Source organism: Ovis canadensis, chromosome 10, assembly GCF_042477335.2.
Source record: "Ovis canadensis isolate MfBH-ARS-UI-01 breed Bighorn chromosome 10, ARS-UI_OviCan_v2, whole genome shotgun sequence".
Classification (NCBI taxonomy): Eukaryota; Metazoa; Chordata; class Mammalia; order Artiodactyla; family Bovidae; genus Ovis; species Ovis canadensis.
Window position 1 is genome coordinate 25,915,271 of NC_091254.1, and position 14,752 is coordinate 25,930,022.

The 14,752-nt window shown below is 36.8% G+C and overlaps 1 protein-coding gene across 22 annotated transcripts in view; it reads left to right on the top strand.

Annotated features, from left to right (window-relative positions):
- Positions 1-14,752, top strand: part of NAA16 (N-alpha-acetyltransferase 16, NatA auxiliary subunit) — a 64,031-nt gene that overhangs the window by 12,721 nt on the left and 36,558 nt on the right. For 12 of the 22 annotated variants that reach the window (XR_011259322.1, XR_011259321.1, XR_011259320.1 and 9 more), the window contains exons 6-8: positions 3,662-3,815; positions 6,641-6,760; positions 9,243-9,338. Coding sequence is in view for 14 of the 22 variants with exons in the window: in XM_069601227.1 (XP_069457328.1) it covers positions 3,662-3,815; positions 6,641-6,760; positions 9,243-9,338 (370 nt within the window). In the remaining 8 variants the exon portion in view is untranslated. The remainder of the gene's footprint in view (positions 1-3,661; positions 3,816-6,640; positions 6,761-9,242; positions 9,339-14,752) is intronic. The other 10 variants (XM_069601237.1, XM_069601231.1, XM_069601228.1 and 7 more) reach the window with 3 other exon arrangements.

A 14,752-nucleotide genomic window follows, 5' to 3' on the forward strand; every position in this document is an offset into this window, starting at 1 on the left:
CACCTCTTACTTGTGCAGTCTCAAGGTCAGCAGGAAGCGAGAGCTTAGGATTTTCTCAGGTAATTCTTGAACCTGTGTATAGCTCTATATGTGTGTGACTTCAGTGCCCCCTGTGGACATCACATTTCCCAGCTTTTTCTTTAAGGCTTTTGTGTAGTCTGTTGTCTGCCCTGATTGTTACCCATCTTTCAGGCACTATGAAAATAAAACACATGCCTCTAATCACTTTTCTTTTTTCTTTCTTTTTAGTTGCACTGAATCTTCATTGCTGTGCCCGGGCATTCTCTAGTTGTGGTGAACGGGGGCGACTCTAGTTGTGGTGTGTGGGATTCTCATTGCAGCGGCTTCTCTTGTGGAGCTTTAGGGCAGGCGGGCTCAGGAGTCGTAGTTGACGGGCTTAGTTTGCTCTGCGGCTTGTGGAATCTCCCGGACCAAGGGTCAAACCTGTGTCCCCTGTATTGGCTGGGGGTTCTTAACCACTGGACCACCAGGAAAGTCCCCTTGTGATCAGTTTTGTTGAGCACTTAGGCTCTCCCCTGCCCCCTGAGGCTTTGTTTTTTTGCTCTGGGCACACTCTGAGTTAGGCTTGTATTTGGAGGCTTGCAGTGAACCAGGAGATAGGTCAGTTAATTACAGTTCTTGGGAAGGATGCTTTGAAAGAGCCCCAGCTTCATTCTTTTCTCAGTGGTGACTGTCAAGCTGCTACGGGAATACAAGCTTATTTCTCAAGGCTACTGTGTAGCTGGAGAGCTTTGGATAGGACTAGTGAAGTCACTCAGTCATGTCTGACACTTTGTGACCCCATGGACTGTAGCCTACCAGGTTCCTCTGTCCTTGGGATTTTCTAGGCAAGAATACTGGAATGGGTTGCCATTTCCTCCTCCAAGGGATCTCCCCGACCCAGGGAATGAACCCGGGTCTCCCCCATTGTAGTTAGACGCTTTACTGTCTGAGCCACCAGGGATAGAACTAAGGCAAGTTAAAATGACATAAAACTCACTGGTCTTAAGATCTAGCTTTTTACAGATAGCTGTAAGTGATAGTCATTTTTCAGTTGTGTCCAACTTTGCAACGCCATGGACTGTACCCCATAAAGCTTCTCTGTCCGTGGAATTTTCTAGGCAAGAATACTGAAATGGGTTGCCATTCCCGTCTCCAGGGGCTCTTTCTGACCCAGGGATCGACCTGGGTCTCCTGTGTTACATGTGGAGTCTTGGCCGTGTGAGCCATCGGGGAAGCATTTGGTTAATTTTCAGAGTTCTGAATAACGTGATTCTGACAGTTTTTACCTGCTCTTTCCTTTCTCTTATGGAGAGGTGAATTTTTAGACTTCTTTGCCATTTCTCCTGACATCATCCTCTGTATTTTCTTAATGAAAACTTTCTCTTTTGACACATTACCCAAAACATGATGGGTTTGTTAGTCAAAGTAATTTTACCTGCTAGGGTGGTGAATGTTTTTTCTCTTCTCATTTGTCCAGTAATTCTCATTACAGAGTTTTCATGGTAACTGTCCTCTATCCTAACCTTTCTGTCCCTGCCTTGTGGTCCAGAGTCTGGTCCAGAGAAGACGTGGAAGGACAAAGGTCTCCATATGTTAGAACATTAGGGAACATACTTAGACCTCTTTTGGAAACTTCAAATAAAGACAGTCATAATGTAGTGTTTTGTCTTTAGATTCTTTTATTTAGAATACTTTTGAGATTCACCTGTGTTAGAGTGTGTAGTATTAGTGGTTAATTCCTTTTCAGTGCTATATACTGTTTCATTTTGGAGACACACCACACTGTACACACTTGATGGACATACATGTAGATTTTACTTTTAGCTATGCATAGTGCTACTGTGAACGTTTGTGTATAAGTTTGTGTGTGGACATATATTTTTATTTCTTTTGGGTAGATACTTAGGAATGAAATTACTTGGTTATCTGGTAAGTATATATTTATCTTTTTCATAAACTGTTCAGTTGTTTTTCTAAATGACTGGACCATTTTACATTCCTACTAGCAATGTGTGAGAATTCCAATTTCTACCCACCCTTATACCTGTTACTGTTCAGTTTTTTGATGATAGTCTCCTAGTGGGTATGTAGTAATATTTGTTTTGATTGTATCTGCATTTTTCCAGAAATTAATGATACTGAGCATTTTACAGGCTTCCCTGGTGGCTCAGAGGTTAAAGCGTCTGCCCGCAATGCGGGAGACCCGGGTTCAATCCTTGGGTCGGGAAGATCCCCTGGAGAAGGGAATGGCACCCCACTCCAGTACTCTTGCCTGGAGAATCCCATGGAGGGAGGAGCCTGGTGGGCTACAGTCCACGGGGTCGCAAAGAGTCGGACACGACTGAGCGACTTCACTTCACTTAACCATGTTCTCACTAGTCATTTATATTTCTTCTTTGATAAGATGTCTGTTCAACTCTTTGCCCATTTTTTAGTTGGGTTATTTGTCTTACCACTGAGTTGTAAGGATTTCTTTTATAATCTCTGTACAAGCTCCTTATCAGATATATCATTTGAAAATATTTTCTTCTAGTCTGTAATTTGTTTTTTCATGTTATTAGTGATGTCTTTTGAAGAGAAAAAGTTTATAATTTTGAAATCCAGTTTACTAATTTTTTTCTTACACATATAGTCATGAAGATTTTTTTTCTGTTCTGAGATTTCTTGTATAGTTTTAGTGCTCACATTTAGGTCCGTGATCCATTTTGAGTTAATTTTTGTATGTGGTATGAAATATGTGTCTAAGGTTATTTTTTTGCATATGGATATTTTATTGTTCCACCATCATTGTTGAAGAGACTACCTTGTCTTATTGGCTCATCTGTCGAAAATTGATTGACCAGGTTATAAGGGCTTATTTCTGAAGCTTGTATTCTGTTCCATTGATGTCTGTGTCTGTCCTTAGGCCATTACCAACCACATTGTCTAGACTGATGTAGCTTTATAGTATGTTTGAAATTTGAAGTCTTCCTACTTTGTTTTTCTTTCTATGATTCTGTTGGTACGGGCAGGGTTCCTTTGGTTTCCATTTGAACTTTTGGGTCAGCTTGTCAGTTTCTGAAAGCCTACTAAGAGTTTGATAGGGATTGCATTGCATGTTTAGATCAAGGTGGGAGAAAAAATACTGATCCATGGACGTGGAATGAAATGTCTGTTGATGTAGTTAGGTCTTTAATTTCTCTTTGAATGTTTTGTACCCTTTGATATGAGTCTTGTTTCTTAAATATATTCCTGGATGTTTGTTCTTTATAGTGCTGTTGTGAGTGAAATTATTTTAATTTGGGGGGGGGTAGGATTATTTGTTGCTGGTATAGAGAGATATAGTTGATTCTCATATATTGATCTTGTATTCTGCGTTGCTGAAGTGATTTATTCTAGTAGGTTTCTTTTTTGAAAGATTCTTTAGGACTTTAATCCCATTATTTTACTTTTCTTTGGTAATAGGATTTGCTGACCTCTTCCCTTTGCAGAAATCCCCGTCCCTTCATTTGCTTTAAAGAATATGTTAATCTTTGCTGTTGATCCCTCTTCTATTTGTAACTGCTTGTAGGTTGCTTTTTAAAGTCTGTGTGGATGACATTCCTGAGAAGTCAGTTAAAGATCTATAACTGCTTTATGTTATTATATAAATAAGATTATTATTTTTTTTTTCCCCCAGGTTCCTCCCAGCAAAATAGACTATGAATACAGTGAACTGATACTGTACCAGAATCAAGTGATGAGGGAGGCAGATCTGTTTCAGGAATCTTTGGAACATATAGAAACCTATGAGAAACAAGTATGTGATAAGCTTTTGGTGGAGGAAATTAAAGGTTAGTTGAATTGCTTTTTCTTCTTTTAAAAAATGGTCTCGATTAAAGATGAGAATAGCAGCTGTATTTGGGCTTCCCTGGTGGTTCATACAGTAAAGAGTCTGCCTGCAGTGCAGGAGATGTAGGTTTGATCTCTGGGTCAGGCAGACTCTCCTGAAGAAGGAGATGACAACCAACTCGAGTATTCTCACAAGTATCCTACAGCCTGCTCAAGGATTCTGTGAATCCCATGAACAGAGGAGCCTGGCAGTTGCAAAGACACAAGACTGACTGACTAACACTTCCACTTCCATGCCCTAACACTTAAGTGAGACTATATATCAGGCAGTGTTCTAAACAGTTCTATTACTAAACCATCACTAATTAATGTAATCCTCATAACAACCTTATGATGTAGTTGTTATATCCATTTTAGAGATCAGGAACTGAGGAACAGAGAGGTTAAGTGACTTGCCCAGAGTCACACGACATTAGGCTGAGTAGTGCAGGATTTGAGTGCAGGGATTTTGATGCCAGATTCCGTTTTCTAAAGTAGTGGTTATACTGCCTTCATATTCATCTCCTCTCCCGATTCTTACCTTCATATGTAGTAAAATGAGATTAGTAAATGTGGACACTGGGATCATCATGAAAGCAACATTCATTTATTTTCATTATGGGCTAATTAAGAAGACAGAATCCTGAGAAATAGTTTGTTAAAAGTGTTATACAACAAAGTCAAACGTTTTCTTTTTTATATTTAACTTTGCTCATCAGTTACCCATATCCTGAGGAATATTGTATAGACTGTCCATTTAAATTAAAAATTAGTTTAAAACTAAAATCTCATATAGTTGCAGGACTTCTAAAGCTTAATAAAAATACGTGCCAAGATTTATTTAGTCTTTCACAGTAGTAATTGCTGAACTGGCTTAATTTCTTGGAATATTTTTTCACTTCTAACATGGGTATTATTTATTATCCCTTTTTATATTTGAAGAAACAGGAGAGGTTAAGGACTTGCCTGAAGTTGCCTAGCCTTTTAGGAGTTAATTTCTAAACATACCTTTCTGATTTCAGAGCCTTTACTTTTTTTGTTTGTCTGTTTTAATTTAAATAGACTTTATTGTTTAGAGCAGCTCTAGCTATGCTGCGACCCTGGGTGGAAGACACAAAGGTCTCCTGTGCGCCCTCTGTCCTCACACACGCAGACTCCTCCCTGCCCCAGGCCTGTAGTCTGTATGTGGGTTCACTCTTGGTGTTGCACACCTTCCAGGGTTTAAAAAAGGTGTAATGACATGTATCTACCATTATAGTATCATACAGGGTGGTTTCACTGCCATAAAAATCCTGTGTTCTACCGCTTGTTTCTCCTTGCCTCCAGCCCTTGGCAGTCCGAAATCCTTTTCCTGTGTCCTTATTTGTACCTTTAACAGTATGTGTTAGAGATGGAATCATAGTACGTAGCCTTTTTATATTGGCTTTTCTCTCAGCAATATCCTTTTAAGGTTCCTTCGTGTCATTTTTTGAGTCCTTTTAACTGCTCTCCTCTACTCCTGTGGAGGAATGGGGCGCAGTCACAGTTTTTATTTTGTTTTTGTTTTCCTTTTCTTTAAATTGAAGTATGGTTGACATACTATTTATAGTTTTAAGTAGTAGATGCTTATTTGTTTTCACTTTGTACCAAGTACTGTGCTGACCATTTTAAGTACATTATTTCAGTTGATGATCATAAAAATAGTTGATATTTTGCAAGCAAGGAAATGGAAATTGAAAGTTTTATAAGTTACTCAGGGTTCCAAAGCCAGAAAGTGGTGAAACAGGTAATCATACCTGTCAGTCTTTTTTTAAATTAGAGGACAATTACTTTACAGCACTGTGATGGCTTCTGTCATGCGTAAGCATAAATTGGTGACAGGCGTGCACATGTCCTCCCACCTTGAACCGCTCTCCCATTCCTGTTAGTCTTACTCTAGAGACTGAGTAATATATAATACATGTAAATAGCAAAATGATATGTATGATAACCACTATAATATGATGATGATACAAGCTGAAATAGTATGTATGACTGAAGACATTTCAAAGGGTTGTCTGAATCAGATTCTTCAGGAAGTGGGAAAGCTTAGTGATAGAAAGTTGAGGTATATTCTTTTTTGAGATTCTCCCCATTCTCTTGATTAGATTTGCTTTTATCTGAGGAGTTTAGATGCTTTTTCCCGTTCCCACTTGCAATTTATATGGCGTAGTTAAAGGAACTGACTTAGTTCTCTAACTGATGTAATTGGAGATGACTCACGGGTGAACTCTTTTTGTGTAGTTTCTTGCTCTGAAATGATACTTAGTGTTATCGTTTTGTGAGTTAAACTTCTCTGATTTTAGTGACCTGGAAAGGACACTAAGAGAATTAAATGGAGAATTGCTTAGCACAAAAATTGATTAGGAAAAGTACATTGAAAATCTTGGCAGTAGGAAGGTAGAGAGGTTTCATTGGAATTATTTACCAATCTGTAAATAGGGTGTCTTTAGTTATCTTAAAGGGTGTATAAAAATGTACAAAATAGCAAAAATTTTTACTAATTAATATCATTTATATTTGGGGTGTGGGAGGGAGCCAAAAATGAATGTTAATAGAATATTTAAATGAAGGTTCATTTCTGAAGGCAAACTCTGAATTAATTTTTAGTTATTTAAACTACAATGGCAACAAACCCTGAAGGAAAGCACATAAAATTCTGTCTTTCATAAATATCTACTATACTAATAATGGTTAGTGAAAATCTCTGGGCTCAGAAAGGTATTTAATGTTTAAGTAAAATGAATGTGACATTTAAACTTAATTTTAGGGGAAATGCTGTTGAAATTGGGGCGATTAAAAGAAGCGAGTGAAGTATTCAAAAACTTGATTGATCGGAATGCAGAAAATTGGTGTTATTATGAAGGCTTGGAAAAAGCTCTGCAACTTAGTATGTAATGATTTTTCTCCTACCTTCTCTTAACTAGTGTTTGAAGTATAGTAAAAAATAGTAAAATATAAAGTTATAGTCATATTTGAGGTTGTATATTTTTAATAGTCGCATTTATTTTTCCATTTAGGAAAGTTGCAGGTTAAACATGGGAGTGAAAATGAATTCAGATATTTAAAATATTTGAGTGATAAACACTTACAGATAATTTTAGGTTTATTCATCCCAATCGTCAGTTACCAAATTAGATGACTAGACTGGTGGGGAAGAAAATGGGCATTCCCTTTCTGGGAAATGTCATAATTATTAAATATTTTTAAACAGTTAGAGGACTGTTAATCTCTTAAGCATAAGAATTGGGCCAAAGCAAGGTTGTTGAGAGTATGTGGTATACCGCATCAGCATAAAAACTATCCTTTTAGTTTCAAACTAGGCTAATTTGTGCCGAATATGAATACATATTCTGAAATTTGATAACCTTGACTTCTTTCAGAATCTAGAATATTATTCTAAACTTTCCCTGGTGTTTTCATAAGTAAGTATTTTTAGGAGCAGTTAGTATTGCCAAAATTATATTTACTCATGGGTAAAGTAAGTATATGGCTGAAATAATTATGAGACTAGTATGAAATAATTATGAAACTCAAAGATATTGAAATAGCAAAATTTTTAAATTTAAAAAATATGGTAAATAGGTACCTATCCATATTTACAGTAGGAAGAAATTTGAGAAAAAATTTATTTTTTGTTATCCTAATTACCTGTATGCTTAAATCCAAGTTTCGTGTTTGTATTTAAAATGTAATATCACAAGTTATTAAAAAATTTCCTTACATAATTGTTTTTGAGAAAATAATGAAAATTAAAATATTGGTTAGATTAGTAATCTCCTTTTTAAAAAAAGGGGACAAAGTCATGTGTCGGAAGATTGGAAGTGTGAGATAACTGATTTTTCTTTAAACTACCAGTTACTGACATACATTAATAACTGTTTTAGTAAAATGAATGTATTGTGTTCCATTTGTCAGGATCCATGCTCACTATAAAATACATTGATTATGAAACTAATTCCATTATTGTTCTCGGTTCCTTAGAACCTTTTCTCCCCCATGGTAAGTTCTGGAGCTCCAACATGTGACTTCACAAAGGCCATTGCAATGGGTTGGTCTTGATTTAACTATGTTTATAAGACCTGTTTTATCTGAGCTAGTGGGAAGTTTGTTTTTGTACTCATAGCTTGTTTCATTTCCCAAGATTAGGCATAAATATGAGAATTGCTTTTTAAAATTTTGCGATAACCTTCTTGTAAATTTTAGTGTAAGGATCCTTAATATTTCGTGAAGTTCCCAGATCATTAACAGAGTGTGAGAATAATTTTTCTCATATCCCACTTTCAAAAACTCAACCACTTCGGAGCTCCGAAACATATTATTGGAGGAAGGAAGGAGTCTAAATAAAACCAGACTTGACTTTTTAAAGTTCTGTGTTTATAATCTTGATACTGAACACTGCATTTACCATGGAGACACTTTGACTGCTGGCACCAAGGGTTTTCTTACAATAGTTAAATATGTGTGGTCTGAATTAAAATCCACCTGAAACCTTATAGTTTAAAAATGAGTGTTTGCTTTTTCTTGAAATTTGCTGTAAATATCTTATTGCTCATATTAAATAGTCTTTCTGTAGATTATGCAGGATATTATTTTAGAATAATAAACTAGACCTAGAACCTATTTTCAAATTGTTACTTTACTTATAGATCTTGTATTTAGTACTATAAAATTAGGTTGGTCTTGAGAGGGAAGATACAACTTTCTGTTAGAAATATATTTTATATCATAATACTTGGGTGAAGTAATTGCCACTTTAAAAAGTCTGTGCTAATGGGGTCTTTTTCTTGGGTACCTGGACAGGGACATGAACTGATGGGACTCTTTATTATACAGTTTCATTGAAGATTTTAAGTCTCAAAGCGACCTTAGAAACTTAATTCTTATCTTTTAAGATATTGCAGTCATGATCCTAAAACTGTTGCTTCTTTAAGGTTATCTCTAGGTGCTATAGACTTCTGTTGGATTTATATGGGTTATATTAGGTTAGAGGATTTATGTAAGATATGTTCTAAAGGAACATTTTCTTTTCCGTGGATTGTGCACACAGGAATGTAAGAGGAATATGTTGCTTCTGTGAGTGTTGTGTGTATATGATTTGAGTTCGATATAGAATCTGTTGTGACGAGCTTTGTATTTCTCTGACTTCGAATATAAAATGATCATTTACTGATTATCTTATTTCACTACCACAGAGTTTTTAATGTGATTTCTACAAAAATTGAGAGTAGTTTTAATATTGATAATGAGATTTTTAATTTATAACATACTTTTTAAAATTTATTAGTTTTTATCCTAAATAAAAGTTTAAAGTTTTTATCATAGATAAAAGTTTTGATGCTTTGAATCTCACACATATTTACTGATAATAGGCACTTTAGAAGAGAGACTTCAAATTTATGAAGACATTAGTAAGCAGCACCCCAGAGCAATTTCACCTAGAAGATTACCTTTGAATCTTGTCCCAGGTAATAATAGGATATCTTTTGTAACACTAATAATTACTTGTTCAAATTACTCAACACCAATCACATTTTAAAAACTTGTTTCTGGAAGAGAGTACACCAGTCTTAGGGGTGGGAGTCATCAGTTATTAATCTGTTATACACATATGTTGTTAAGAGTATTTATGTTGGTTTAGCTTTATGTTGATTTTAAGTGTCAGAAGTTATCTGTATAAAATGGGTTTTCTTATGTGACTTTAAAAACTAAACACCTTATTTAGAAGGTAAATTAAATTCCATAGAACTGATGAAAAATTATATGTGAGGTATTGTGACTTAAGTGGTAAAAGTTTTGAAGTTGTAGATTTTCTTTTTGAGGACATAAATTGAGAGAGAGAGCTGTGAATTCCTTGTTCCTGCCACAGTGTTTAAGAATGTCATCGGTCCTGTGCAAGGCCCTCCCCTCAGAGCTGACCACATTCCTGACTTCAGCTTTTTATCGTTTTTGTAGAGCCATGTATTTTGTATCCCTAGAAATAAAAACAAAAAACCCCATTTTGTACTGTATGTAATTTGGAGCACTGTGGTATATATACTCATGATTTGTTTTTATTGAACAATAGTGTATTCACGACCTTGATCTAAATTGTAGTGTGTAGCTGAATTCATTTGCTATTGAGCTTATAAGAGGTAAAGAGTATATTAGCACTTGAGATAGTTAATGACTTCATTGATGATTTTATGTGCCTTTTTCTTTTTTTGCTCCAGCTTCCTTTTAAAATTGTTGCTAACACAGCATAAATCAAAATTGCATTATTTGCAGTTTAACACAATACAACATACAGATCTCATTCAACACATCTCGATTCCAGAAAAAAAATTTTTTTTGAAATATTTCCCTCTAGAAGTTGTTATAGATTATTTCCATCATTTTTTTTGACCCCTTTTTTTTCCAATTTATTTTTTAATTTTAATTGGAGGCTAATTACTTTACAGTGTTGTGTTGATTTTTGTCATACATTGACATGAGTTAGCCACGGGTACACATGTGTCCCACCATCTTGAACCCACCTCCCTTCCCCAGCCATCCTTCTGGCTTGTCCCAGAGCACCAGCTTTGAGTGCCCTGCTTTATGCATTGAACTTGCCCTGGTCATCTGTTTTACATGTGGTAATATACATGTTTCAGTGCTATTCTCACAGATCATCCCACCCTCACCTTTTCCCACATAGTCCAAAAGTCTGTTCTTCACATCTGTGTCTCTTTTGCTGTCTTGCATATAGTGACCTGTTATGTTTTTAGAAAAAAACAAAACTGACCATCACAAATTTAATGTTCTTTGGTAATGCAGGCTGTATACATCTGATTTGTCTACACAATTCTTCAAAGGTGCCAATAAAATAGAAACCCATCCAATTCTCCTTGCCTGCTTGACAAACATGTAAATCTGAGTTTTAAATACAAGGAGAGGGTTCATTTCTTACCTCTGTATGTAGAGCTGAGTACATATCATATAATAGATGCTTATATGACTGGTTGACTAATACTTGGTTACCAGTTTTAATAGAAATACCAACACTGTGCGGGATTTGAGGACCTGAGAGTTTTAGAAGGTATCATGTGCCTTTTTCTGAAAGTCATCTTTTTTTTTTTAGTTGCATGTACTTTAGATAATGAATTATTTATTGAGACTTCTGGCATGTCTTTTGATACAAGTTAGACCTTAGAAAGCTAATGTGACTTAAAAATCTCTATCCTAGGCATGGGTGTGGAGGGAAAGTGTTTTCTTTTTTGTGTGTGATTTTTTTTTCCTTTTAAAAAATTTATTTCTAACTTTTTTACATTAGGGAATGTGTTTTCTTATGCCTTTCCTCATTTACAGTGGAAATGTTTGTTTAAATAATTGTGTTGTTTTCCTTTTATCAAAAGGTTAATGGAAATTAAGAGCTTTTTAGTAGACTGACTTTAAAAATATATGCAATACCTCTTAGAAATGTATTGGATTAGACAGTAGATACAAGTTTATTTAAAAATGAATAAATAGTGCCTCTCAGTTACATAAAGGGTAAATAGTATTTCTCTGATTCTCTGTTTTGTTTTGACTTTGTGAGCTAGGCAAATTTCCTAATGTTTTCAAGAGAACATTAAGTCCAAGTGGACATTAATAGGCTTGGTGGGGAGGATGCTGATGTACTGAGATATTTTTCAGTCAGGTGATTTTGGGAAACTTGGTTAAATGTAGCAGTCAGGTTTCTGCAGGATTTCCTGGAAGTTTCAGTAGATACATTGTGAGTTTCCAAGGTGGAATGTACTGAGCTCCAAGGAGCATTTCCCTAGTAAAAGTGTTTTCTGGAAAATGCTTGGACTCACATTTCTGTATCTTCTTTAAAAAAACAACAACAACCACCAATAGAAAAGCAACTTGTCGAAATGTAGCTGACATACCGTAAAATTCGCTTTTTAAAGGTGCAGCTCAGTGCTTTAGTATGCCCAGGGAGTTGCACACCCATCATTACTCTCTGATTTCAGGAAATTGCCATCACTCCAAAGAGAAAACTCATACCCGTTAGCAGTCACTCCCAGCTCTCACCCCTGCACCAGGCAGCCGCGGTCTGCCTCTCTGTGCCTGTGGACTTGCCTGTTTCACACATTTTGTGTAATTGAAATCATACCGTGGGCGGCCTTGTGTGTACTAGGTAGGAAATAGATTTTTCCTGAAAGATAGCCTGGAGCCAGCTTTGACTGTAAAGTGTGATCTAGGTTAAAGTGGAATGATTCTGGACCCTCTAGGATGTTCTGTGTTTGAAATGCTAAAGGGGTCTTTTTGCAAGCAAGGCCTCAGTTGAGGGGTCTTGAGGGCTTAGGCTTCAGGGTCAGCAACCATCATGTGAGGTTCTAACAATAAACATGTATTTACAAAGCTCTGGGGACCATATATAAAACTCTGCAGCTACTTAATTGAACCTGTGCAACAGGTGAGTACTTGATGAAGGTTTTTTGCCTGCTTAGAAATATTTTTATGTGTCGTAAGAAAGGTATCTCAGCATCACCAAAGGCAGCAAGATGTTTTCCTAGAAATGTGATAGGACTTGAAGATGCAAGTTTTGAAAAAGGCTTTCTGGTTTTTAAGTGAAAAGATTTATCACCAACAGATTAGTGAACACAGCCAAAGTCCTGGGGAGATTCTCCAACAGCCTGAAATAAAGTGCTATGAAAACAGAGCTTTTCAAAATACCTAGTTTAATTCATCGTGATGTATTAGTCTTCACTGGCCGAGGAGGGAGAAAGAGGGAAGGAGATAATCCAGAGTGTTAAACAGAGAATGCTAATCACATTTTGCTCCTATTTTATTTTTGTTTCATTGGATTATTTTTGTTTTTTATTGAGATATAATTAACACATGTTTAAGGCGTATGATGTATTGATATACATTTATATATTCCAATATTACCACTGTAGTGTTAGCTGATACCTCCGTTAGGTCACATGATTATCGTTTCTGTTTTGTAGTGAGAACATGTACCATTATTTAGAATAAATTTTCAGGTTATCAGATACTGTCTGATCTTGCTTTTGTTCACTAATTTTAGTGGTGGTTTTGGGGAATATCAATTTTTATCTGAATCTGCTACATCTAGTGAAGAATTAGCCTAGCGTCTCTGAAGATAGAAAACTTGTTTTACAAGCTGCAGTTGTAAATAGGCACATAATGATTGATAGTCCCCCCCCCGCCCCCGTACCCAAAGGAAAGCCTATGGGAGTCCTAATAATTAGGAAGAAGGGAAGTTATTCTTGTGAATAAGTTTGTGAATAAGTTTTTCTTAATATACAAAAATACATTTATGAGATGGGTAAATAGTAATTTTGGGATATGGTGTGTGGGCAGTTGAGTAGCTGTATAGGCTTCTGGTTTAGACACTGCGTTCATATAGTTCCCAATGAAAGGGTCAAAACGGGCTTCAACTGAAAGGCCCTCTGCATGTCTCTGTCTTCTGGCCACCAAGGTTGCTTCCCCAGAGACAGCCATTATGACTAGTAGATGGTGAACTCGTCCAGAAATAAATTGTGCTTACGCAAGCGAAAGCATGTGTGTGAGGGTTTATGGGCAGCTTTCCTTTTTCCTCTCCCTTTTGTACAAAAGGAGCGTAGGTTGTTCTGTACCTGGTTTTCCTTTTCACTGAACTCTGTCTGGAGTTCAGTCCTGTATCAGCGCAGAAGGCCTTTTGCACAGTTGAAATAATTTAATGGGAGAAGAGGCTTTCAGTGTAGTGGGTACTTGAGAACAGAGCGCATTGCTTTTTAGATGAGATCTCGCTAGTCTGATCTGAATAGGCTGAGATTGGAAGAGTTTCAGAGCAGCCTCTGACATGAAGACACAATGCCTGCTGTCTCGGTGTCTCAGTGGGTGATAGTGCACGTGGGAAACACTTCCGACTCTAGAGACGCGACAGCTGTTAAATGTCAGTGCGTGGGATGGTAGCATTTATTGAGCGGTTATTGTGTGCTTACACTATACTTTTTATCTTATGTGAGCCTTGAAAGAGTACTGTTGAGGCTGGTGGTGTTATCCTCATCTTTGAGTGGATAATGTCACACAGGAAGTAAGCAACAGGATCTCTGACCACCTAGCACAATATTGCTGACCTTTGTTTTATATCAGAGCAAGTGCTGAAAAGATTTGATTTCTAAAACTAGTTTTGATTTTTGAGGAAATAATCATGTGTATCCAACCCAAAGTGATATTTTTTGTGGTTTTGGCATACTTTGTATATAATCTTTTGAAAATCCCAGGTTATCAGTTCAGTTCAGTCTCTCCGTTGTGTCTGACTCTTTGCGACCCTATGGACTGCAGCACACCAGGCTTCCCTGTCCATCACCAACTCTTGGAGCTTGCTCAAACTCAAGTCTATTGAGGCGGTAATGCCATCCAACCATCTCATCCTCTGTTGTCCCTTTCTCCTCCCATCTTCAATTTTTCCCAGCATCAGGGTCTTTCCCAAGGAGTCAGTTCTTCGCATCAGGTGGCCAAAGTATGAGAGTTTCAGCTTCAGCTTCAGTCCTTCCAAGGAATATTCAGGACTGATCTCCTTTAGGATGAACCGGTTGGATCTCCTTACAGTCCAAGAGACTCTCAAGAGTCTCCTCCAGCACCACAGTTCAAAAGCACCAATTCTTCAGTGTTCAGATTTCTTTATAGTCCAGCTCTCACATCCATATATGACTACAAGTCTTCTCCAGCACCACAGTTTGAAAGCACCAATTCTTCAGTGCTCAGATTTCTTTATAGTCCAGCTCTCACATCCATACATAACTACTGGAAAAACCATAGTTTTTGTTGGCAAAGCAATGTCTCTGCTTTTTAATGTGGTGTCTAGGTTGATCATAGCTTTTCTTCCAAGGAGCAAGCGTCATGGCTGCGGTCACCATCTGCAGTGATT